The sequence below is a fragment of the Corticium candelabrum genome, chromosome 1, assembly GCF_963422355.1.
Source record: "Corticium candelabrum chromosome 1, ooCorCand1.1, whole genome shotgun sequence".
Classification (NCBI taxonomy): Eukaryota; Metazoa; Porifera; class Homoscleromorpha; order Homosclerophorida; family Plakinidae; genus Corticium; species Corticium candelabrum.
The window spans coordinates 12,697,160-12,719,062 of NC_085085.1; the positions used below are offsets into that span (position 1 = coordinate 12,697,160).

The 21,903-nt window shown below is 42.1% G+C and overlaps 5 protein-coding genes and 1 long non-coding RNA gene across 6 annotated transcripts; 4 read left to right on the forward strand and 2 right to left on the reverse strand.

Moving 5' to 3' along the window:
• Positions 1 to 190: 190 nt before the first annotated feature.
• LOC134185642 (THO complex subunit 6 homolog) lies at positions 191 to 5,450 on the forward strand. The gene is made up of 14 exons (XM_062653482.1): positions 191 to 222; positions 300 to 415; positions 487 to 551; positions 2,646 to 2,697; positions 2,755 to 2,812; positions 2,880 to 2,923; positions 2,989 to 3,037; positions 3,091 to 3,162; positions 4,449 to 4,551; positions 4,629 to 4,678; positions 4,736 to 4,804; positions 4,875 to 4,988; positions 5,046 to 5,174; positions 5,229 to 5,450. Exons 1-14 carry the CDS (start codon positions 208 to 210, stop codon positions 5,310 to 5,312), a joined length of 1,020 nt encoding a protein of 339 aa, XP_062509466.1. The 5' UTR covers positions 191 to 207; the 3' UTR covers positions 5,313 to 5,450.
• Positions 5,451 to 6,946: 1,496 nt separating this feature from the next.
• Positions 6,947 to 9,004, reverse strand: LOC134192778 (uncharacterized). The gene is made up of 4 exons (XM_062661534.1): positions 8,785 to 9,004; positions 8,111 to 8,698; positions 7,279 to 7,367; positions 6,947 to 7,216 (listed from the first exon to the last, which is right to left on the reverse strand). The coding sequence occupies exons 1-4, from the start codon at positions 8,920 to 8,922 to the stop codon at positions 7,117 to 7,119; spliced, it is 915 nt and encodes a 304-aa protein (XP_062517518.1). The 5' UTR covers positions 8,923 to 9,004; the 3' UTR covers positions 6,947 to 7,116.
• A 1,595-nt stretch (positions 9,005 to 10,599) lies between these two features.
• LOC134184160 (mammalian ependymin-related protein 1-like) lies at positions 10,600 to 12,135 on the forward strand. Its single transcript, XM_062651779.1, has 4 exons — positions 10,600 to 10,895; positions 10,973 to 11,048; positions 11,446 to 11,587; positions 11,649 to 12,135. Exons 1-4 carry the CDS (start codon positions 10,666 to 10,668, stop codon positions 11,963 to 11,965), a joined length of 765 nt encoding a protein of 254 aa, XP_062507763.1. The 5' UTR covers positions 10,600 to 10,665; the 3' UTR covers positions 11,966 to 12,135.
• A 1,166-nt stretch (positions 12,136 to 13,301) lies between these two features.
• On the forward strand, positions 13,302 to 14,876 carry LOC134192241 (uncharacterized). The gene is made up of 4 exons (XR_009971914.1): positions 13,302 to 13,591; positions 13,658 to 13,731; positions 14,214 to 14,355; positions 14,417 to 14,876. It is a non-coding gene; the product is annotated as an uncharacterized LOC134192241 (long non-coding RNA).
• Positions 14,877 to 15,162: 286 nt separating this feature from the next.
• Positions 15,163 to 17,507, forward strand: LOC134182885 (mammalian ependymin-related protein 1-like). The gene is made up of 4 exons (XM_062650330.1): positions 15,163 to 15,495; positions 15,587 to 15,662; positions 16,784 to 16,925; positions 16,987 to 17,507. The coding sequence occupies exons 1-4, from the start codon at positions 15,170 to 15,172 to the stop codon at positions 17,301 to 17,303; spliced, it is 861 nt and encodes a 286-aa protein (XP_062506314.1). The 5' UTR covers positions 15,163 to 15,169; the 3' UTR covers positions 17,304 to 17,507.
• A 143-nt stretch (positions 17,508 to 17,650) lies between these two features.
• Positions 17,651 to 21,774, reverse strand: LOC134190539 (peroxisomal membrane protein 2-like). Its single transcript, XM_062658995.1, has 5 exons — positions 21,588 to 21,774; positions 21,438 to 21,530; positions 18,708 to 18,870; positions 17,981 to 18,100; positions 17,651 to 17,919 (listed from the first exon to the last, which is right to left on the reverse strand). The coding sequence occupies exons 1-5, from the start codon at positions 21,722 to 21,724 to the stop codon at positions 17,854 to 17,856; spliced, it is 579 nt and encodes a 192-aa protein (XP_062514979.1). The 5' UTR covers positions 21,725 to 21,774; the 3' UTR covers positions 17,651 to 17,853.
• Positions 21,775 to 21,903: the final 129 nt, after the last annotated feature.

The following is a 21,903-nucleotide window of genomic DNA, read 5'->3' on the forward strand; positions in this document are numbered from 1 at the left end:
AAGCTCTAGGAAAGCAAAGGAAATAGCCACCCACAGTCACTGTGCAGCACAGACGAAAGGCCACCTTGCCAACTAAAACGTTTACGTGTTGCAGTTATTATTAGTTGGGTACAAATTACAAATAAAACGCATTCCACTGTTAGCTACACTGTAGTGTGTAGAGAGACCACAAATTGGAGGTTGTCCCGGATTAGCCAATCGAATAAAATGGCGACTGGTGAGGTAAGATTTTGGCGTCGCATTATGTCGTCTGTGTAGCAAACGAGAGCAGCAACAACAGCAAGTCTTAATTGTTTCAGTTTGACTTCGAGCTTCAGCGAATGAAATACTATACGACTGTTTTTGATTTGTCGTTTTCTCCATGTGGCGCTTATCTGGCTGCTGTCGATAACTTTGGACGCATATCTGTTTTTAGGTGAGTTTTGCAGAAGCAAATAATTTTGTCGCATGTTTCTGATATTTTTCATCGAAATTTGCGTTTTGCAGTTTGAGGTGTGCGCTTGCGCAATCTGCAACTTCTAGGAGCAGAACTCCAATGGGCAAAATTAAAGGTTGTTTATACTTACGCTACATTGCGTAGAGAGTTCAAAATAGCATTAGTGTGTTTAGAATAACGTATATATTCATCAATTATAGTAATGAATACTTAATTAATTAATTATTATGCAGGGTTAAATATTTTGCAGGCTGATGCAAGCCATTTGACAGATGAGGCAGACAAAATTCACACACACACACACACACACACACACACACACACACACACACACACACACACCATCACTATCACCACCACTACCACTTGTTACTGAAGAATGTGTCGATGGTGTCTTTATCTACTTTTTATCAATAGTATAGCACTCTATCTCTAGTACAGTACAAGTTTGTAAATATGTGAGTATTATATCATAAATATTCAATATTTGATCAGGAAGTCGTTGAGTGCTGGAAATGTATCATAGTCATGTTTTAATGTTATTGCATGTTTAGACTATTTGTACACAAATTCAAATCAAAACAATAGACAGTGGTACCATTGATAATTACAATTTTTTTCCAACTTGTTAATCATTCATGGTATCACTTCATTACGTATTGAATACAGCAACATCAATCGTGTGCTTACTACTTTCAATATAAGGTAGAGTTTCTTTCTGTTGCGTAGAATGAATCGTAGCTAATAGTCGTCTTCTTCTCTATATCTATAAAAGTCTGATCTGTCTGTCTGTCTGTCTGTCTGTCTGTCTGTCTGTCTGTCTGTCTGTAATATCAATCACGCCAATATTGCTGGGCCAATCGCCACAAAACTTTGCACAAAGACTGCATTCCACACCACAATGGAAACGCACGCTTCAGTATTTAGACGGCCCTCTCTTGAGGAGTCAACCCCCAAGTGAAATCTCGTGACAATGTGACCATGGTGCGACTTCGAATTTTGACATATACAATTCCCATTTCTCACTGATTGAAACTATCTGTTTCATGCCTGGGTGTATGTACTCTCTACTAGCGGATGGAAGTGGTCATCAAGAAGACAGGCTACACGTGGCCATTGATTCTCATAGCTAAATGGTAAACTGCAAGCTGATAACGTGAAAGCATGTGATGACTGTGTGTATGACTCCAAATTTCTGCATTCAATTAACCTGGGTGTGGTGTCATTTTACACGCTTACGTCCACCTTTCCCAATTTGTTACTTCCACACTTTCATCTTCATGATGAATAATTACTGTTTTGCTTCTGCACAAGCTATATAGAGGAAGTGTGTGTGTGTGTGTGTGTGTGCACGTGTTTGTTTGTTGGTTGATTATATCTGGGTCTTTTAGCTAATTAAAGATAAAACGTTTGGTCACATGAACCAGAACGAATTATTCAAGAGTGTTTTCTCCACACAATAACTGAATTATATAATGGGAATTTGTGTTAATTACTTTTCTCAGGCGAAGAACGGGCTAATGAGCAAGTTGCTTTTAAGAAAGCAAATTTTATAGTGAAAAACTGTTGAATGCCTGAACATAGATCAACATGTTATCAGGATTACTTCTATCACAGTTATCATGTATTGTACATTGTCAAATCTAGACTACCGTAATGTCACATATAAAAGTCGTACTTATTTCGGTATAAGCCAAATTGAAATTCAGGCTAATATTTAAGACAGGCTTATATTCAAATCAGGCTTATATGCCATCTGAAAATGTTAAGGTACATACGTATAGACACGACAACCATATACCACTTGAAAAAGCAAGATTTGTTAAGATACCAGGTATACACCGTAGGCATGACAAATGAACCATAGACAGTACCATTGGAAAAAGCAACATTCGTTAAGATATGTAGACATCAACTACCATGAAATGCCAGTTTCAAGAGCATCGCCTTTTCTTCGTCATCATGGTCGGAGTCATTGAACGCTACATGCACACGCTGACACATGCATGCATGCACGTGTGCATATGCCTACTGAACGTGTTGAACAAAGCTTGGTTTCTACACGTGACCAGCTTGTATGCAGCATGTGATCTTCAATTTTGTGGCTTTTATTTGAGATCGGCTTTTATACACGACATTACGGTATATACTATGTATAGTTTATTGCTTTTTCTATTTGGCATACTATATTATGTTTTATGCTTTATAGTGTGTGAAAGTTCTCTCTACTCTCTGTTGACCGTGAAAAATTTTCTGCTATGGTGATTGATGTTGTTATCAGGTTATGCCAGTCAGTTCTAATATATCAATGTGTGTAGTGGTGGTTCTAATGGCATTACAGCGTGGAAATGGTCTGATGTTATTGGACGAGCCAAGGTGTTGTGATCATAGACACATAGTGCTACTTTATTCTTGCACATGTTTGAGTCCAAGTTGTTTGTAGGAAGGGCAAAGCGAATGTCAGTGGTCGGCTGAGCTCGTAGCTAAGTCAGGATTTTGTGCCTTGGCTTGTGGGTATGTACAGCATAGTCAGCAAATGGTCTGTATTCTAGGAATGGTGGTCCAGCACCTGAAGTGAACAGTATGTTTTACTTTGAATCGGTACGTTTTGTTTGTAAGTGTCTGCACAGTTTATTGACGTACTGTCTTCGTAGAGCTCTGATGTGTGTGTCGGTTGTGGTGATGGAACAATTCGAATTTATGATCTCGATGCCGGCTTGGAAAAGGTTTGCATTGGTTGTGTGAGCTTGAAGATGTGCTCTTATTGTCTTAGCTTGATTACCACAATTATTATTATAACTCCAGGCCTTAAATTAGTATTTTTCAAGTGTTCGGACATTGTCAGAACAACTTGGATGTTGTCCAGACATCAAAGGCAGTTGTCCGGACATTCAAGGTGACTAAAGCTAGGTTTGCAATATGAAGCTGGCAGTGCTAGCGACGACACTGGCGATGACGCTAGCAGCGACGCTCAGGCAGGCGTCATATTGTAAACACTCGCACATTGCGTCACGAGCGTCCTCAGCATCGTCAATGTCGCCGACGCTAGCGTTGATTCAAGTTCAACTTTAGCATCCAAACCGGAAGTGCTCTAGCGTCTACCGAAAGCATGTGCCTTTGTCGACAAATCAGAGACTAGATCTGGGAGTGAAATAACCGGAAGTAAACTATGGAAGAGAGCCTAACGAATGTGAGTAAGTATAGGTATGGCTGCTTGTGGCAGATCAAGTCAGTAGATGTGAGGCGCAAAAAAAACGCTTGGAAAAATGTAATGAAAAACCGGGCTCTCAGCAGCAGGCTGCCAAAAGATGTGGAAGCGTCTCCGTGACAACTTGGTGCGGGAAGAAATGAAACCAAATCACAAACTTTTGTATTCATGGTATACGATTATGATGAGCATGCGCATAGTGGCTCGTCGCTTACAGTCATCAAATGATATTGTAAATGGTGCAGCGCCAGCATCAGCATTTTGTCACCTACTTGGCGTCTTTCCCAGCGTTCTCTAAAACGTCCTCGCGGGCGTTGTCAGTGTCATATTGTAAACCAGGCTTAACCCTAGGACATTCAAGGTGACTGTAGTGCATGCTTATTATACTGACATTTTACACACACTAATTGAATGAAATCTAGCAAAGTTCTTGTTACACTTATTGTACCTAATAGGTTTGTATGTAGGCTCAATTAACAAGTCATAATTAAGATTCATTAATCTAAACAGCGTCAGCTACTCAGAGCAATTAGCATTAGATTTAGGCTAAAGAAAGACCTAAACTAGGCTAAACGATTTTTTAGTGTGAAATGCCTTCCTATGGGGTGTGGGCTATCTCTATACCAATAACTGCTGTAGTCACCTAAAACCTCGACTCGAAACCCTGCTGCCATGGGTGTTGTATGTCCCGACAAGTGTCTGGTCAAATTGCCAAGTGTTTGGCAGGAAGACCAGTTTGTTCGGATAATGTCCAATTGCCGGACGTTAATCTAAGCTCTGATCTCTGTTTTTGTAATTGACTAGGGTTTGTTGATCGGTCATAAAGACATGGTGTTGTCGGTGACTGGCAATGGGTCAATGCATCAACTGATTTCTGGTTCTGAAGACGGCACTGTACGACTGTGGGGTAATGATGATACTATTACTATATTGATGGATGGTTATCAGTCCTTGTTCGTCTATTCAATTTTGTTTCGTTTCCAGATTTACGAACGAATAGTGAAACTGGTTCTGTGAGACCTGCCGAACAGACGGTAGTCTGCTTTAATTTATTATCGGCTTCTGCAGTTACAAAATAGTTTTATGTGTAGTCACTTACACAGCCAAGTATGGGTCCGTGGATCAGTTGCGTTGCAACGGGTGAAGATGGCAGGTGGATGGTTAGTGGATCTACTCTATGTATACACATACTATGTACATAGTTTTATTCTCATTCTGTCTACATGTTAGGCATGTGGGGGTGGACCGATGGCATCATTGTGGTACTTGAGGTCCTTATCATTGGCAGCTCCTTTGGAAGTAATCGGCTCCACAACACATCATGTGCAGTTTTATGAAGATCAGGTTCGATGGTTGTTGTCTGTCCGTGTCTAGTTTGGTACGTATATGTTGTGTTTACAGGTGATGTCGGCTGGAAGTGGTGGATGTATCCATCATTGGTCTCTCAATGGAACATCTAAGTCGCATATTCCTTCATCAGTAGGAACCGTGTACAGTGTTGCTATCAATAGCAAATCAGTAAAGGCTAATGTGGGTCGTTTTCTTCACCTTGGTGGTGTTATCCCTTATTGATTTGTGTTGCAGGTTTTGGCTGCTGCGGGAAGTTCACCAAATATAGACATCTACACGAACATAAATTACCGAGCCTTTTCATTGACTGTAGAGTAGGTACCAACATGTTCGTTGGCTTTTACTCGTACAGTAACTGGTTGCTTGGCTTACGTTGCTCTGACAAGTAAGTTGATCTTGCTTTGTTGTAACAATAGTGACATAGTTGCTTAAGTTAATTAAAGATCACTGCACTAATATTTTCAGATGGATGGAGAGTAGTGAGTACTATCCAGTTATCCATGAGATAAGGTGTCCAAATTCAAATTTTGCTTTATGCTTGTTTGATCATTTGTCAAGACCAAATTTTCAGTTTTGAGTTACTACCATACTTGTTCGATTATTATGATTTATATAAAACCCCAATCCCATAGTTGGCCAGCATCGTCCTTTTAGTTTATTAATTAAGGTGAAGGATTGGATGAGGTCTTCCTAAGAAATTGACACCTAATGGTGTTAGTTGGTGGCAGTAATTGATTTTAAACAGTATGCTGACACATTTCTACTGAACTAACTGAAAGAGCTTTGAGGCAGTAAAACCTTCAAATTGGATTCGGAGTCACCGAAAACAGGATTGCTCCATCTTGTCTCAGCTCTGCTTCATCTGGTGGAAAGACATCCAGTACTTTACCACCTTGTGACATACGAGGTGTGGAAATCTTAGAGCCTCTTCCAAAGTTGGGTGGGGGCTTACTCGAGCCCTGGGGTAATAGTCAAGAGAGTAGGGTGTATGGTTTGTCTTTCATAGTGTGTGGCACTTGTTTGATTGTGAGAGACAGTTTTGTTTAGTACAACCCTCACATTGTGCGTTAATTAAAATAGCAATACTAATATATAATTATTGCCTTGCGTTGATGTTTGTAATGGTTATAGTGATGAATAATGTTTCTATTGAGCCTACAGACTTATGACCTCCTTTCTTGTGCTAAAGACTTCCATATTGACTTCTTTTTGTAATTGGTATTTATAGTTTACTGATTGAGTAGGCAGACATTCTACTGTTGGTGACTGGCAAAGGGTCAAAGCATCAACGTGATGTGCACTATTATTAACTAAGTTCTGGCTTAAACATATATTTGTATGGCAACTGTGATTCAGTATTGGCGGATTGTCATACAGCAATATGTCATCCATTGCTTCATAAAATGTGTTTGTTGACTTTGTTTCAAACCTACAAACAAATAGTAAAACTACTACTATGTGAAACCTGCTGAGAAAGACATTATCTTACATTGCCACTCCATCCAAATTTTAGTTCGGACTGGTTGTTGTAGACATGGGCTAACATGACCAAGCACATGATCAGTGACCAGTTGAAGGACAGGTAGAGAGTTAGTGGGTCTACTCTATGCATACAATGCATGCACACAGTCTGCATTTTTAGTTTGGTTTGCAGGTGCTGAAAGTGGCAGATGTATTCATCAATTGAACTAAGAACATTACTATTAGAGTCACCACATGTCTTTGTCAGTAGGACCTGTGTTGACAGTGTTGATATCAATAGCCATTAGCTAATATAGGTGGTTTTCTTCACTTGCGGTGGTGTCATGCAGTCATTCCTGTATTGATCACAAGTTTTGGCTGCTCACCAATATAAACATTTACACACGCGTAAATTACCCACCGTTTTCAGCAATTTTAGAGTATGATAACAACATGTTCTTTGCTTTCGCCCGAATCCGTGTCACTACGTTATGACAAATAAGTTTTATTTTATTCTGTTGTACTAACAGTGACACATTGCTCAATTTCATATTACACTAACACATTGTCAAATATATAGAAATCATGTACTAAATCGGAATAAGTTATTGTAGTATTTCATTGACATTTGAGATTGAGTGTCTCGACCGAATGGGCATCGTTAGGTCATATTCTTTGTAGAGACGTAAAAGCTGTCTTTAAATAGTGCGGCCCTTGAACCAGAACGTAGTTTGCATGAGACATCCTTTAACATCGAGTGTCTAGATGATGTAAACACGATGTACTTGTATGTAAAGACAAGCTAATAGTAAATTTCACGTACAGCTTCAAATTTGTTCTCTGAAGTTCTTCAATCTTTCTCTCACTACGATCCAGCATGTCACGATACTTCCGACTTATATCTCTTTCAGTCTACAGACAAAGTCATTCACAAATGTGTAATCAGTGTATAAGGTGTAGATAGTGGGTATGTATGGGACCGGTTAGGAATCTGGACCATTCGGGAATTCCCATATGGGCTAGCCATTTTGAAATCTGCTGGACCATATGAGAACACTAGCTGGACCAGGAAGGAATCTCGACAATTCTGGAACATGTAGATCATGTTAATTAGTTATTTATGTATGCACTATCACTTATGGTTGTATTTATTTATGTGTCAATTATATTACATATTTGTGTTGATTGTTGAAGTCTGACTGAGTGTGATTAGTCTTGTCAACATTAATTGATTAATTAATTATTATAATAAAGTTATAGTAATTAATTAATCAATTAATGTCAATCCAACATTTATTGATTAATTAATTAAAATTAATTATGTGTGTCGTGCTCAACCAGATCAGTCTGGTTTGTAAAGTCTATTACAAGAAAGAAGACATGACTTTACGAAGGATCCGAGTAGATCCCAGAAGCACTGTTTTCTGTAAGTGCTGCAGGTTGTGATGACCTGGAATAGTGTCCAGCCACCGTGCAATACCTGCGTGCACTGTGGCATATTATTATTATTATAATAAAGTATTTTATTATAATAATTTATAATATTATAATAAAAAAAGACAGATTCCAAGTAGGCTATCCCGTATGGTAATTCCTGAATGGTCCAGCCCATTCCTGAATGGTTGGGATTCCGAGTTGGTCCATATTAGGTATACCTTTTGTCTGTCCTCTGAGCCAGACGCAGTCTTTACCATTTCCAAGTGGTGAGAAAGCTTTCCATTTTCTAGTAGCAGCTTTTTGTTTATGTCACGCAGTTCCTGAATTTCTAGTCTTAGTTTGTCTGCTAGTTGAGTTTGGGCAGGTAATTCTGACTGTCGAACAACTCTGCTCTTACTTCGTAACTGACTTCTTGTATGCTCCTCGTTTGGACAAAGTCTGGTCTTCATCCATTTCTCTTGAAGATCGTCATATTTCTTTCGCCAACGAGCATTCTCTTGTAATCTCTTTTTCTCCATAGTAGACAACTGACTTTCTAAATCGGCAATTTTCCGAGTGAGTCCATATACATTAGTTGCAGGATGCAGACTCGCTAGTCTCCCTTCTTGTCCGGTCCTAGTGGGTGATGGTAGAACCACTCTGTTGGACTGCAGGTGTCCGTTAGAGTCTCCAGTAGATGGAGTAAGAGGCCTACGCCCATAACCAAGTGGCATGTCTGTTCCTTCAATTTTCTTAAATATTGATGGAGCTGTTGCCTTTCGAAGAGAGTCTACACGTGACCTCAGGGTAGCATTCTCATTTTCTAGCTAATAATTATAGAAACAAATAGATCACACACGCACACACAGACCACATATTCATTGCAGCCATAAAACGAGTTATAAACCATTACCCTTGCCATCTTGCTTTTTAGAGTTTCTTCGTCCTCTTTTGCTTTTTGCAAGGCAGCAAACAATTCTTTCGTATTGTACACGTGCACGAGGCTGTTATCTGTTCGACCTCGACGCTGTCGTATGCCGTCCGTGGCCATAAGAAATCACAACTCATCCCTTTTAGCTAAAGATCAGTGTACACTTCCTCGCAAGTCCACCTGACACTGCACCTGACTTTGTTACTAGGATACCACTTAGTCAAATTAAGTCACATGACCATTAAATTAAGGGTCGAGAGTGTACGAGGTTTAGCCAATTTGCCAATTCAGTTTCATACTAAATTGAGTTTAGATAATTTGATTTACAGTTTGTCATACTGTACATCTGCCAAACGCATCCACATGTTGGCTGTCTAGCCACGCTCCTTCCTCTACAAAAGGGGCGTGACTAGCATTACCTCGAATATGCCCACATGCAGAGCGTCAAGAGGGGAGGGGCTGACTGCGCTTTCGAGGCCTCGAGGAGCGCGTGTAGCCTCGACCTCCCAGACCCGTGTAGCGCCGATACAAAATCGTCCTCCACGGGTCTGGCATGGTACCGCCTCTTCTCAATATATTGCGGTTGGTCCTAGGACCAGCATTAGTGTTCAGTTTCATAAATGCATATTTTTCCAATTACGGCCGTAATACAAGAACGACGAAGACATGTCGCGCTAGAACATCGTGTCGCATCCTGCTGCACGGGTACCTTTGTGTTTACAGTAGCTACGGTTTTATCATTTGTGTGTTAGTAGGGAACGCGAACGGGACGTTAGGAAGCACTTTCTTGTACTAGTGGTGCCGCGGACGCGATCGGCATGTGTCTGATCGCCGTGAATCCGCTGCGAGTAGCTGCTAGTCGCGCGTGGAGCTTCGAATTCGCGATGAAAATTCGCGATGCGCGCATCCGCTGTGACTCGATCGTCCGGATTCGATGCGACTTGCCGCGAAATCGCGACAAAAGTTCGCCGTGAATTCTCCGCAAGACTCTGTGTAGTAGACGTGATCATGAAGTCGTTGAGAATGTAGCTGGCTGGCTAGTGTAGATGTCGAAGCATCGGTTCGAACAAACGGCTCTACTAGGTGTCGTTACTGCCGTTGACAGGCGCAGAATACAAACCACGACGTGTAGGGACGTGAGTTTGCGTGAAGAGCGCACTACAAGTCGTCGTTTGTGTACAGTGTAGTCTTTGGTAGCAGCAGATATGCATGAGATGTCTTCGTTGAATACTGCTGTAATTGGAAAGGTATGCATTATGAAACTGAACACTAATGCTGGTCCTAGGACCAACCGCAATATATTGAGAAGAGGCGGTACCATCCCAGACCCGTGGAGGACGATTTTGTATCGGCGCTACACGGGTCTGGGAGGCCGAGGCTAGAGCGCGTGTGCTATTAGATAATCGTGTGTGTCCTCATTTCACGGGTCAAAATGCGTCCTCGGGTCACAAAATGTGTCCGCTATTATGCCTAGCCTCGTACCCAGGCCCTCTTGCGCGCCTGCTTTGTCAGGTTCAGAATTTATGCAAAATATAGATGTGTTTTTAAGGAATTTAGTCAAGGGTTGGTAGACGGTCCGCAATGCACGTAGATGTTTAGTTGAAGAAGCATTACAGTGCTAAATCCGGCCCTCGGCTGCTAGATGTACACCCAGACTCCAGTTGTCTCAACATTTGCATAACTGAAGGGGCCGGCCTGCTACCGGTACATGTAATGTTCACGTGTACTACACGCGTGTTGGATGATTGGCTACTGCACTTCCGTCGTACGACTGTGATTTATTTATAAGTCAGGGTGACCAAATCACGCCGATTCAGTCAACGACTTGAAGAGAAGCGAACATTGGTCACGTCTTTCAAAATAATGTTCTCCGCTTTCGTCTTTCTCGCTGTGGGCGTTCTGTGCAGCGCAGCTTCGAATTCTACTACCCCTCCGCCGCCTCCGAAGCACTGCGAGAGTCCAAACCAATGGGAAGGCACGGCGTGGTTCTTCCAAGCAGATGCAGGGGTCACCAAACTAATCAGGATGTCCTATGACAACGTCAACAAACGTCTTCGATCTGTGGGTAGGACTCTCACTGGACCGTTCGCAGGGTAGGTATATCTAGATTACATTTGAAAGTGTTGCATGTCATTGTGCTCACGACCAAAATCTTACCGTTGTGCCCTAGGTTCTCACTAGAGATGATCCTACTCTACAAGGAAAGTCGCTTCTACTTCCTTATTGGAGATGCGAAACTTTGCATTGTAAGGCAACTGTAGCTGAAACAGTAAAGTACTGTTTGCATGTTCCGAGTACGTGTTGGTGTACGCTTACAGACTGTTCTGGGGTAGGCGTAGGCTCGAGTGTCCAGCCGGTCACTCCCCCAGCTGGACACTCGAGCCTAGGGTAGGCGTGACACTCTAGACGGCCTGTTCCGGGGTGTTCGTACGCGTATGTAGATCACATTTAGTTGTGTATGTAAATCGCGCCTTTGCTCTCGTGCCCGGCAACCTTCAAGTTTGTGTGGCGCAAATTATCTTTGAGTACTATAGTGGCGACCCGCTTGTGAGTTTACAAAATGGTGGCTCAAGTTTGTTAGACAATTTTGTAGTCTCTATACTCTCTATGGATACCTAGACAACATTGTGACTGTAAATGCAGGAATCGAACGAGTTGGACGAGTGGGTGCCGGCCGGTGTTCCATCTGATGCCACCTACAGGTATCACGTGGTCAGGGGACTTGGCAAGAACTCCGTGACCACCAACACTTGGGCAAAGTCTTACCAAGTCGGCATCGACCAAAGTATTTAAAAATTAATTAGTCTCAATTATCTAGTCTTGTATTACACTTTCTCGCTGATTAGATGCCAAGAAAGTGCCATGGTCCCATGACAATCATCATCACCATGGCCACACACATACGTGGTTCGCTTCGTTCACGGACGACCTCTGCGTGCCTGTTCTGGAGACCATCTACGAAGGAAATCTACTGGACAAGGAAGACATTTACTATCGTACCGAAATTCTTGATGAAATCCGCTACTCCGGTGTGAGCGCTGGCATTAAAGATCCCAGTGTGTTTGACCCGCCGTCCTACTGCAACAGCGGAGGGAGCAAGAATGCTACTCTGTTGGCTATGTTGGGTGATAAATTGCAGTGGCACCGTTATATGTTTGTGTAACTAAACGCGGCAGTGAAGCAGAGAAGAGGAGGATGACGTTTGCAGTGGATTGATTGCCTTTTTGTTGTTGTTGTGCGTTGGCCATGGTATTGAAACTATTCTAGCTGCATTGTTGTCTCAGATTGTTGTTCGGCTATAACAAGAGATCGTTGATTTCGTTGGCACATAGAGACGTGACTTTCCTGACCGTAAAGCCCGGTTCACAGAATGACGCCGACGCCGACGTTGACGCTGGAATAGTCAACATCAAAGGGTGCCGCCTGCGTCAAGGCAGTGTCTCTGATGTTGGCACTCAGCTGAGCGTCAGCGTCAATTCGGTGAACCGGGCTTAACAGCTCGATCGACCTACAACAGCGGGGCCGTTACATACTAGAGAACACGATTCGTTCTAGGTCCATTAATTCTTCTCACATTATTGCATAAATGCTGAATAGTTGTCGAACAACTACGTGTACCATCTGACGTCATTGCTGCCTGTCCGTCTTACCCATCGTTTCGTCTGCGCGTCGTACCACAATAAATTATAACTTTTTTCAAACGTATATGATATACTGATTAGTGATGTCATAGAGTAGCATAGGTTTCAAGGCCTGATTTCACTGCACGTACCGGGAGCAACGTTTTGTTCCAAAACTCTGTTGGTTTGACAAATTAAAGACTATTTTAATTAATTATTAACGATGTTGCGGTATTGCGATCACGTGATACGGCAGTTGTTTTGTACAATTTTAGATAGATTGTGCATCGAAGTCAAAAAGGGGAAGGGCTGGATGCGCGAGGCTACCTACATCGCAGTAGTGAATATATCTACAGCTAAGCGTGCTTGAATGGCGTCGGACCAGCGCGAAACTTATATATATATATATATATATATATATATATATATATATATATATATATATATACACGCCTTTCTGCCGCGCATTCGTTCATTGTCAAAACCAGCATTTAGAAGATGGTTGCCGATTGTTTCGGAAACGTGTCTACTGCTGATAAATGAGTAAGAAAACCCGTTGCAATATTACACTGTTTCGGAACCGAGCTAAGTTAGTTGCCCGAGACCAAAGAGTCCCTGCGAGCAAATAGTCGCCGTACACATGTGCACACGCTCTTCTAGGTTGGCTCTGACTAATTACATTCAAGCTGCTTGCATACAATGTATCAGCCAAGGGTTTGCACTATAGTGCTTCTTCATTTATTTAACTATTTATAGTAGTCATACATCTGCAAATTTAGATCGAGGGGCCGCCCTGCTACCGGTACAGTACCGCGTGTCGGATCACATAAGACACGTCCGCCGTATGATAATATTTTAGTCATACCTACGGCACGTTGCACGCCGATTCTGTCGACAACGTCACGCCGACGAGGAGTGAAGCGAACGTTGGTCAGGATAATGTTCTCCGCTTTTGTCTTTCTCGCTGTGGGCGTTCTGTGCAGTGCAGCTTCGAATTCTACTGCCGTTCCGCCGCCTCCAAAGCACTGCGAGACTCCGGACCAATGGGAAGGAACGGCTTGGTTCTACCAAGCAGATGCAGGGGTCACTAAACTCCACAGGATGTCATATGACAACGTCAACAAACGTCTTCGATCTGTGACTAGGACTCTCACTGGACCGTTCGCAGGGTAGGTCTAGAGTATCTATTACATTTGAACGTGTTGCATGTGCTCATCGTTGCATGTGCCCTATAGGTTCTCGATAGAGAAGATCCTACTATACAAAAAGTCGCTTCTACTTCCTTATTGGAGATACGAATCTTTGCATTGTATGCTGTATAGCTGGCACAGTTACATATATTTGTAGGTACCGTTTGCATGTTTCGAGTAAGTATCGGTATGCATACATACACCCGTACATGTACCGACATATTAGCTAAAGGCCGCGTGATCTTATAGCTAAACAAGTTGACACTCACTCACTAAGCCTAACTACATTTGGTTGTAAAACACGCTTTGTTTGCTCTCGTGCTCGGCAACCTTTCAAGTTTGTGCGGCGCGCTCTTGAGTTCTCTATTATATTATATAGTTTGTGTACGGTCGGCTAATTAGCCCTCGAGCACGCAAGTCAATATATTTCCGAATCCCTTCCTCCCATGTAACAACTAGTATATATTACATATATTACATATATTATATATTATATATATTACATATATTACATATATTACATATATATTATTTTGCTATCTCTATACTCTTTGTCGATACAACATTGTGATACTACGTTTGTGACTGTATATAAATGCAGGAATCGAACGAGTTGAACGAGTGGGTACCGGGCGGTGTTCCATCCGATGCCACCTACAAGTATCACGTGGTCAGAGGACTCGGCAAGAACTCCGTGACCACCAACACTTGGGCAAAGTCTTACCAAGTCGGCATCGACCAAAGTATTTAAAAATTAATTAGTCTCAATTATCTAGTCTTGTTTTACATTTTCTCGCTGATTAGATGCCAAACAAGTGCCATGGTCCCATCACAACCATCATCACCATGACCACACACATACGTGGTTCGCTTCGTTCACGGACGACCTCTGCGTGCCTGTTCTGGAGACCATCTACGAAGGAGATCGATTGAACAAGAAAGACGTTTACTATCCTACCGAAATTCTCTATGAAATCCGCTACTCCGGTGTGAGCGCTGGCATTAAAGATCCCAGTGTGTTTGACCCGCCGTCCTACTGCAACAGCGGAGGGAGCAAGAATGCTACTCTGTTGGCTATGTTGGGTGATAAAGTGCAGTGGCACCGTTATATGTTTGTGTAATTCAAAGCGGCAGTGAAGCAGAGAAGAGGAGGATGACATTGCAGTCGGTTGATTGACTTGTAATTGTTGTCGTGTGGTAATGAGCTATCTACGTAGCTACAGATCTAGCTAGAATACTAGAAAAACTATCGTGGCAGCATGCATGTTTGTCTCATGCAGTTCGGCTATCCATAGAGCAACTGATCGCTGATTTGTTGGCACAGCTAGAAAGTGAATTTCCTGACCCTAGCCATTTAGCTAGTACACTGGTAAGTAACAACAGACTCTAGATCTCTAGAGCGGCGGTACATCCCTAGTAACCCAGTTGGTTTGACAAACTACATTAAAATTGATTGTTTGCATACTGTACCTGATTTACATCAAGAAGGCCGGCCGGCTACAGTCCAGTGTACCTGAACGGTACCACGTGTCAGATTACTGAATGCACTTCCGTCGTATGACGTTCCGACCTAGGGGTAAGGTGACCAAATCACGCCGATTCAGTCGACGAGGTCACGCCGACGAGGAGCGAACGTTGGTCACGTCTTCCAAGAGAATGTTCTCCGCTTTCGTCTTTCTTGCCGTGGGCGTTCTGTGCAGCGCGGCTTCCAATTCTACTGTGGTAGCGCCTCCAGCGCGCTGCGAAAGTCCAAAGCAATGGGAAGGCACGGCTTGGTTTACGCAGGAAAGGACAGGGACGGTTAGATCGATCGACATCTCGTATGACGCGGTGAACAGACGCATTCGATCTGTAACTACGATCGTCGTTGGCCCATATGCAGGGTAGGTGACTGGTCCTATTCATTTTATGGACTAATTTCCATTTTCTTGGCGTTTTGCGACGAAAACGTAACTAATGTTGTTTTGTGTGTAGGTTTTCGATGGAGGCGATCCTATTGTTCGACGAAAATCGGTTTTACTTTCTGCCGGGAGAAACCAAGCTTTGCGTTGTAAGAAGTAGATTTACCTCACGCAGTCATTCATGCATGCAGTCTGTCTAGTTGCTATGTTCTACCGAGTGTCTTCGATTCGGGGGGAACTAAATTTTGGACCGTTGATTGAAACTCGGCTAGATCGACGTGCAAAGTTGGCTAGACCGTTTCACGTTTACCAGCGAAGAGCCTTCTAGAAGTCAGACGCTTTTTAGCTGCTCAATGTTGAGGTGAATCCCGTGATGTACAGAAAAGACAAACATGCAGATGCCAGAGCCGTCTGGAGGGCTCCGGCAGATGCCAGACCACATCGCTCAGACCTCTGGAGAAGAGTCCATTTCCCATTGTGCTTGATTAATTAAGTTAATCAATTTACTGTTTTGTATTGTCATATCTGATATGGTATCATATCAAATGGTGTTGGTGATACACAGCAGAAGGCAGCCGGGGAGGTCACTTCATAGCAAGTATGTGGACTCACCTTTGACGCTCTTAGTCTGGGGAAACAGTCCAGAAGGGTAAGGGAAGGCGACGAGAGACACCATAATATTAACTCGGGGACGGTTACAGTACAGTACTGTACCGCTGTGGACGGCCGGTCGGCCGGATAAGAAGCCCTTGGGAATGGGAGTGTAGCGCATGCGCTCATTGTTATCGCTGGTGTTTTGTTTTAATTAGCGTGCCCAACATCACGTGATACCGCCCCGTTCCTATCCTCGCGTGGAAGGACCACCAAAGCGAAGGAAGGCCTAGTGTCGAGGCTAGTTAGTTAGCAGGTGCCAGTACGTGTGCAGCCTAAGCTACAGTAGCAGTCGATGAGCACTCCAGTAGTTTTTCACTAGACACAGATACTTCTTTTTTGCAACTTTCTCTGCGTTTTCTACTAAGTAAAGAACTCTGCCCCCTACAGCATTCTATGCTAGGTTAAGACCTTTGTGATATGACCGGGGCTTTTCTTAACAATGTGAAGTTCAAAAACTTAGTTCTGCTGTCTTACCTTTGCTCATCTTGCTCTTGGTGGCAGTTACATTAGAGTGGGGAAGTAGGCTGGCAGTTGCATGTGTGACTACACCTACCCAAGTTGTACCACACTTTTGTCATAAAAAACTTTACAATGATATGTTTCTGACTGCCAACAGGAACTCAACAAGTTTTTTGAATTCAAGCCCGTTGGTGTTCCACCAGATGCCGAATTCCAGTATTCAGTTACTTACGGACTTGGCAAGAACTCTGTGCACAGCAACACTTGGGGAAAGTCGTACAAAGTTGACGTTGAAAACGGTAGTACTGAGACTCAATTGTCTATAATTATTACACTCATATAATCTTGCTTATTGAGCAGACGGAATGGAGTATCCATGGGTTCATCATCATCACGATCACCATGGCCACACACATACATGGTATTTTGCATTCACAGACGACCTCTGTGCTCCTGTCCTGGAGACTATCTACGAAGGAGATCTGTTAGACAAGGATGACGCTGATGACCCTACAGAAATTCTTGATCAAATCCGATACACTGCCCTGAGCGCTGGGATTAATAACCCTGATGTGTTTAAGCCACCTTCCTACTGCAACAGCGGCGGGAGCAAAAATGCTACTCTGATGGCTATGTTGGGCGATACCTTTGAGTGGCGCGGCTTTATGTTTGTGTAGCCTCAAAGGCAACGAGGCAGTGGAGACATGTTCATGAATACATGTTCGTGAATACTGATGACGTTTAGATAAGTGGTGTAGTTCTCTTGTGTTGGCAATGGCTCTTAGAGTGTTAAAGACTTGCAGCATCTGTGATGTCTTTGTGTGTAGATTGTTCTCTTGTTTGGTTAGTAACGTTGTTGATTGCTTGATTTTATCACCGGACTCGCGATGCCACAGTTTCTACACACACACACACACACACACACACACACACACACACACACACACACACACACACACACACACACACAACACACGTGCAAGGTTCAATATCTAAACCTTGGAGTGTGCAGATGGTTGTAGGAGCAACCTGCATTTGATTAAGAGACTCTTGTGGTCACCAACAAAACTATTATCCGCAACAAAACTATTATCCAAGTTTTGTAAGGTGCATAATAGTAGTACAGGTTATCAGGCAACGTCTTGCTGATTTCCAGGTATACACCATACTGCAACCAAAAGGTTAAGTTCTTACTGTTAAGCAGCCCAAATGAATCAACACGAGCTATCAACGCAGCAGTGCCACATAAATTGTCCATAAGAATGAAACTAGACTGGTAAACAAGACCTGGTACTAGACAGCAAACAATACAATCAACACATTGGTATCAGTTTGACCATGAATGGTTACAGACCTCCACAGGAACGTACTTCAGGTTGATCGCCTGCACAACTGTCCACACCTTCCAACTCATTTTCAAAGCAGGCCACAACAGATCCTTAACCGACTGCCATGCGGCAGCGAAACCTCTTCCCTAGAGATCGTACACACTGTGAATGCAGAGAAAGGCAAACTGTTCTTTGATTGTCCACCGACTATAGGCAAGATTGGACGAGCCCAACCGGTTAATTAGATTAGACATGGTTGGGTAACCTGAGCCAAGCCAAATGGCATTGCTGTCAACTTGTGTGTCTTTCACAACCCGTGTATGCCATACAAACGGCAAGACACCCAACTTTTTATATAACTAAGACTAAGTTTGCCTTGTACTAGTTGCTATCAATGCCAAGAGCTCTCAACAGTCCAACAACACTAAAGATTGTCAATGTTGACTGAACGACAGTCTCAAAAATTTCATCACTGCCAGTTTTCAACGTTTTCAAACAAATTTCTAGAAAAATTCTCACTCTACCTTAGGCGAGCACCTGCATGTCTGGTCTACAGAGTTGCATTGCCTTATCCTGACCGGCCAATCTGCTACAGGTGATGGAAATAATGTACCCTTCACTGGCTAATCCCCTCTACTGGGACTAGCTAGTGACTGTCGAGTGACCAGACGTCCACAACATTAGTTTTATTTGAAGTAAACGATACATTCCACACATTGCGACTGAACACAACGAGAATAATCTGTACTGTACCTCCAGCAATGCAATGACGTAGAAGAACAAGACAAAGAATGGTGGACCGAACACGACACGATCAACAAAAATCTTCTTTACGACAGCTTGTTGCGACTTAGGAGGAAACGCCTTATTCAATTGTAGATAGAAATGATGAAATAAAGGACCAGAAAACACGAGCCTAAACAAGTCAAACAGGTCGAACAGATCAATAAAATGAGTAAACACTGTTGGATCGTCAGATCTGTAATGAAGTTTCAACACAGAAGCTACAGTATCAATCTAACTAAGTGGTGCCAACTACAACATAGCGATGACGAATGTAACTGTTACCGTAGTTAATCAACACATAAAAGAACACGAGTAATTGCAACAAATGCATACACTGAGGTTGCCAAAGATTGTTTCTCACATGTTCTTTTTATGCTCCTGGTTTACTCTATCATATATGAGTATGGGTGGATGTTTTGTCCAAACACATCCCAACACTGGTGCAGTATTTGGTCGGACAAACAACACATTTGGTGGGACATTGTCCTATGTCCTACCGCTATTTTCCACACTGATGTTGAGAGTGCCCTCAATGTCTCCAATCAACTGATGCAATGAAACTGTGTGCGAGTCAAGTGATTTAAAACACTCTTTCACATGACCAAAAGAGAACAAAAGTCCAAGATTAAAGTTTGGTAAGTTAATAATATAAAGTAAAATTTTGATGAAATTCAAGTAGTATACAAAATGCAGTTTGCCATGAATAAGTTAAAATAATACAAAAATTTGCACACTCATCATAGAAACTGTATCCACACTCAGGAGCATATAAAGAGAGATCTATATAATATTATGCTCCTGCCACACCTATGTGTAAAATATTTATGCAAACTAATAGTTCAACGTTAAAAGATCCGTATGCATGTAAAATATGTATGTATTTTTATCTCATTTATTTCATTAAACAGTGAATTTTCTGAAGGCTGTATTGTCTTTACTGACAGTCGGTGATCGCACTGTCTGTGAATATGCATGACTTCTCAGTGAGTTGACAAACCTTGTGTCCACAAAGCTCTACTAACAAAATATTCTACCAAATGCATTGATTTCAGTCTTTGTATCATGATGTTGACTTAGTTGATTGCAGAATTGTATATTAGTTTGATGTAAAAAAATAAATGATGACAGACAGACAGACATGCAGACAGACAGACAGACAGGCAGGCAGATGGACAGACAGACAGACAGTAGAACTTGCTAATTTTTAGCGTATTGTAGACTGTAATAATCCCTGTATTGACAGACAGACAGACAGACAGACAAAAAGACAAACAAAAAGACAGACAAACAGGCAGACAATATAAGCAGTTTATGGATATATTGAAGACACAAGGTATGCATGTATGTATCTGTATGTACATATACAAATACGTGGTACTTCCAACTTACATCAATAATGCAAATGCTTGAATTTCTACATTTTCCCTAGTAATCTGCTGTTACCAATTTAAAACAGTCATGAAACGCTCGATATCCTTACCATAGCAATACAAGTACGAGCACAACGTCTGGTCATCATGAGTGTCGATCAACATTTCCAGTAGCTTTTCACAAACACCTCTCAAACAACTTTATCAGTCTTTACTTCTATATGTCTAATTATATACTCTACTCTGTAGTGCTGTTGTTGTGTCTTCTACTATGATTAGTGTTCTCTCTGTACTACATTAGCTTGTACTAGTTTGTATGTGCATGGTACAATGGTAGATAGTTTGAATTGTTTCCCTGGTAAATATGAAATAAAAAACTAATAAACAACAAACAAACAATTACAATTATAGTTGCTGAGGAATGCAGTGTTAGCACATCACAACTCTACTCTAGGCCGACTTAACGTTATTTAGTCCTTCTACAACATCAAGTTCAGACGCATACATGCCATTGTCCCCACCCAGATCGCATGTGCCGTATGCTATAGTAAGTTAATTAACTAATACTGCTTAATTAAATTAAAAATTTGTAGTAATTTTTTAGAATGTGAGTGTTCTTTGAGACGTCCTTGGTCTGAGGTGAGGGTCATTACTGGGCCGTGAGGTTGGAAATTTGAACATGTTCGGGACAGTAAAACAGTTGGTTGATATTTCCGAAGTGCATATGTAGAAACCTTTTGCGAGATTAGACTCATAACTTTGGAATCTCATAATTTGTTTAAAACGAATCTATACATATATGAGATGACATAATAATGACATTTCAAACATGCAAACGTGAACCCCACCCACCTCTCAATGTACGCCACTGTTAGTAGACTACAGTGGCAAAACCAGACCATGTTTAGGTTCAGAGAATGGTCTGCTCAAAACCAAAATGTCATGATTTTCTCTGTCTATAACTCATACTTGACATAGAGAAACCAACCTAATATATTTCCAAGTCTCCATGCGTGACACAAATATAATAACAACAATAAGGTTCTCCTATGATTAGTGTACAATATGGCTTTTATCAGCAATGAGGGGCAGGGTTATTGCCCGAGGCAAACCAAAGCATTTCAATAAAATGTATTAGAATTTCATTAAAAGTAAGTAATTTACATCATAGTCACGTGACGTGAGAGTGTGATATTAACCAGAAGTAACTTTTACACACTTCCCATGCGTTTTGCGTCATGCACACCATCTAAGAGCTATTGCACGTCACGTGACCATGATCCAATAAAAAGAATAACAGCCAGCTAGCAGCATCGCACTGACTTACCCAAACGTTGAAAAAGCAGCCACGCTCCTCCATTGTACCGTTGGCCCGCGAATCTTTTGTGCTGCAAAGTTGCCAAGTCCCGTTAGAAGAGCACTTGAACAGCAAATTTCATTATTTTACATACAAATTCACTAGGAACGAACAACAAACTTCGTCACTGATTTGGTGACAACTGGGTTTTTCTTCAGATGATAATTGTAAAGTGATAGCAATTTCAGCAAGCGTTGTTGCAGCGTCGGACTCGGACTCCGTCGTCCTTCTGTACCACTAGCATCTGCCACCGACATCAGAGTACAGTGTACTACCCGCTCACTCTGCCCTCGTCATCCCCGGTTAACATACGGGAAACGTTAGGATCGCCTATAGTCTAGCGCGCGCGTTTTGTCGCCTTGTATGTTGATACTACAGACTGTTCGCAGATCAGAAACATGTTCAGAAATGTATTTCATTCGTTCGCAAGCACTAG

What these genes read in the sequence shown, in the direction of transcription:
- LOC134185642 (XM_062653482.1), top strand. An exon ending in ATGTTATTGGACGAGCCAAG is followed by an intron (nt 2,813 to 2,879) that starts GTGTTGTGATCA and finishes AGTTGTTTGTAG; the next exon opens with GAAGGGCAAAGCGAATGTCA. An exon ending in GTGAAGATGGCAGGTGGATG is followed by an intron (nt 4,805 to 4,874) that starts GTTAGTGGATCT and finishes TCTACATGTTAG; the next exon opens with GCATGTGGGGGTGGACCGAT.
- LOC134192778 (XM_062661534.1), bottom strand. Translation starts at nt 8,922, where the DNA reads ATGGCCACGGACGGCATACGACAGCGTCGAGGTCGAACAGATAACAGC. An exon ending in GCTCAGAGGACAGACAAAAG is followed by an intron (nt 7,368 to 8,110) that starts GTATACCTAATA and finishes CTTTGTCTGTAG; the next exon opens with ACTGAAAGAGATATAAGTCG. An exon ending in CAGAGAACAAATTTGAAGCT is followed by an intron (nt 7,217 to 7,278) that starts GTACGTGAAATT and finishes TACATCATCTAG; the next exon opens with ACACTCGATGTTAAAGGATG.
- LOC134184160 (XM_062651779.1), top strand. Translation starts at nt 10,666, where the DNA reads ATGTTCTCCGCTTTCGTCTTTCTCGCTGTGGGCGTTCTGTGCAGCGCA. An exon ending in CTCACTGGACCGTTCGCAGG is followed by an intron (nt 10,896 to 10,972) that starts GTAGGTATATCT and finishes GTTGTGCCCTAG; the next exon opens with GTTCTCACTAGAGATGATCC. An exon ending in CCAAGTCGGCATCGACCAAA is followed by an intron (nt 11,588 to 11,648) that starts GTATTTAAAAAT and finishes CTCGCTGATTAG; the next exon opens with ATGCCAAGAAAGTGCCATGG.
- LOC134182885 (XM_062650330.1), top strand. Translation starts at nt 15,170, where the DNA reads ATGACGTTCCGACCTAGGGGTAAGGTGACCAAATCACGCCGATTCAGT. An exon ending in GAGAAACCAAGCTTTGCGTT is followed by an intron (nt 15,663 to 16,783) that starts GTAAGAAGTAGA and finishes GACTGCCAACAG; the next exon opens with GAACTCAACAAGTTTTTTGA. An exon ending in CAAAGTTGACGTTGAAAACG is followed by an intron (nt 16,926 to 16,986) that starts GTAGTACTGAGA and finishes CTTATTGAGCAG; the next exon opens with ACGGAATGGAGTATCCATGG.
- LOC134190539 (XM_062658995.1), bottom strand. Translation starts at nt 21,724, where the DNA reads ATGTCGGTGGCAGATGCTAGTGGTACAGAAGGACGACGGAGTCCGAGT. An exon ending in GCTGCTTTTTCAACGTTTGG is followed by an intron (nt 18,871 to 21,437) that starts GTAAGTCAGTGC and finishes TGACTTGTTTAG; the next exon opens with GCTCGTGTTTTCTGGTCCTT. An exon ending in ACGTCATTGCATTGCTGGAG is followed by an intron (nt 18,101 to 18,707) that starts GTACAGTACAGA and finishes TACGATCTCTAG; the next exon opens with GGAAGAGGTTTCGCTGCCGC.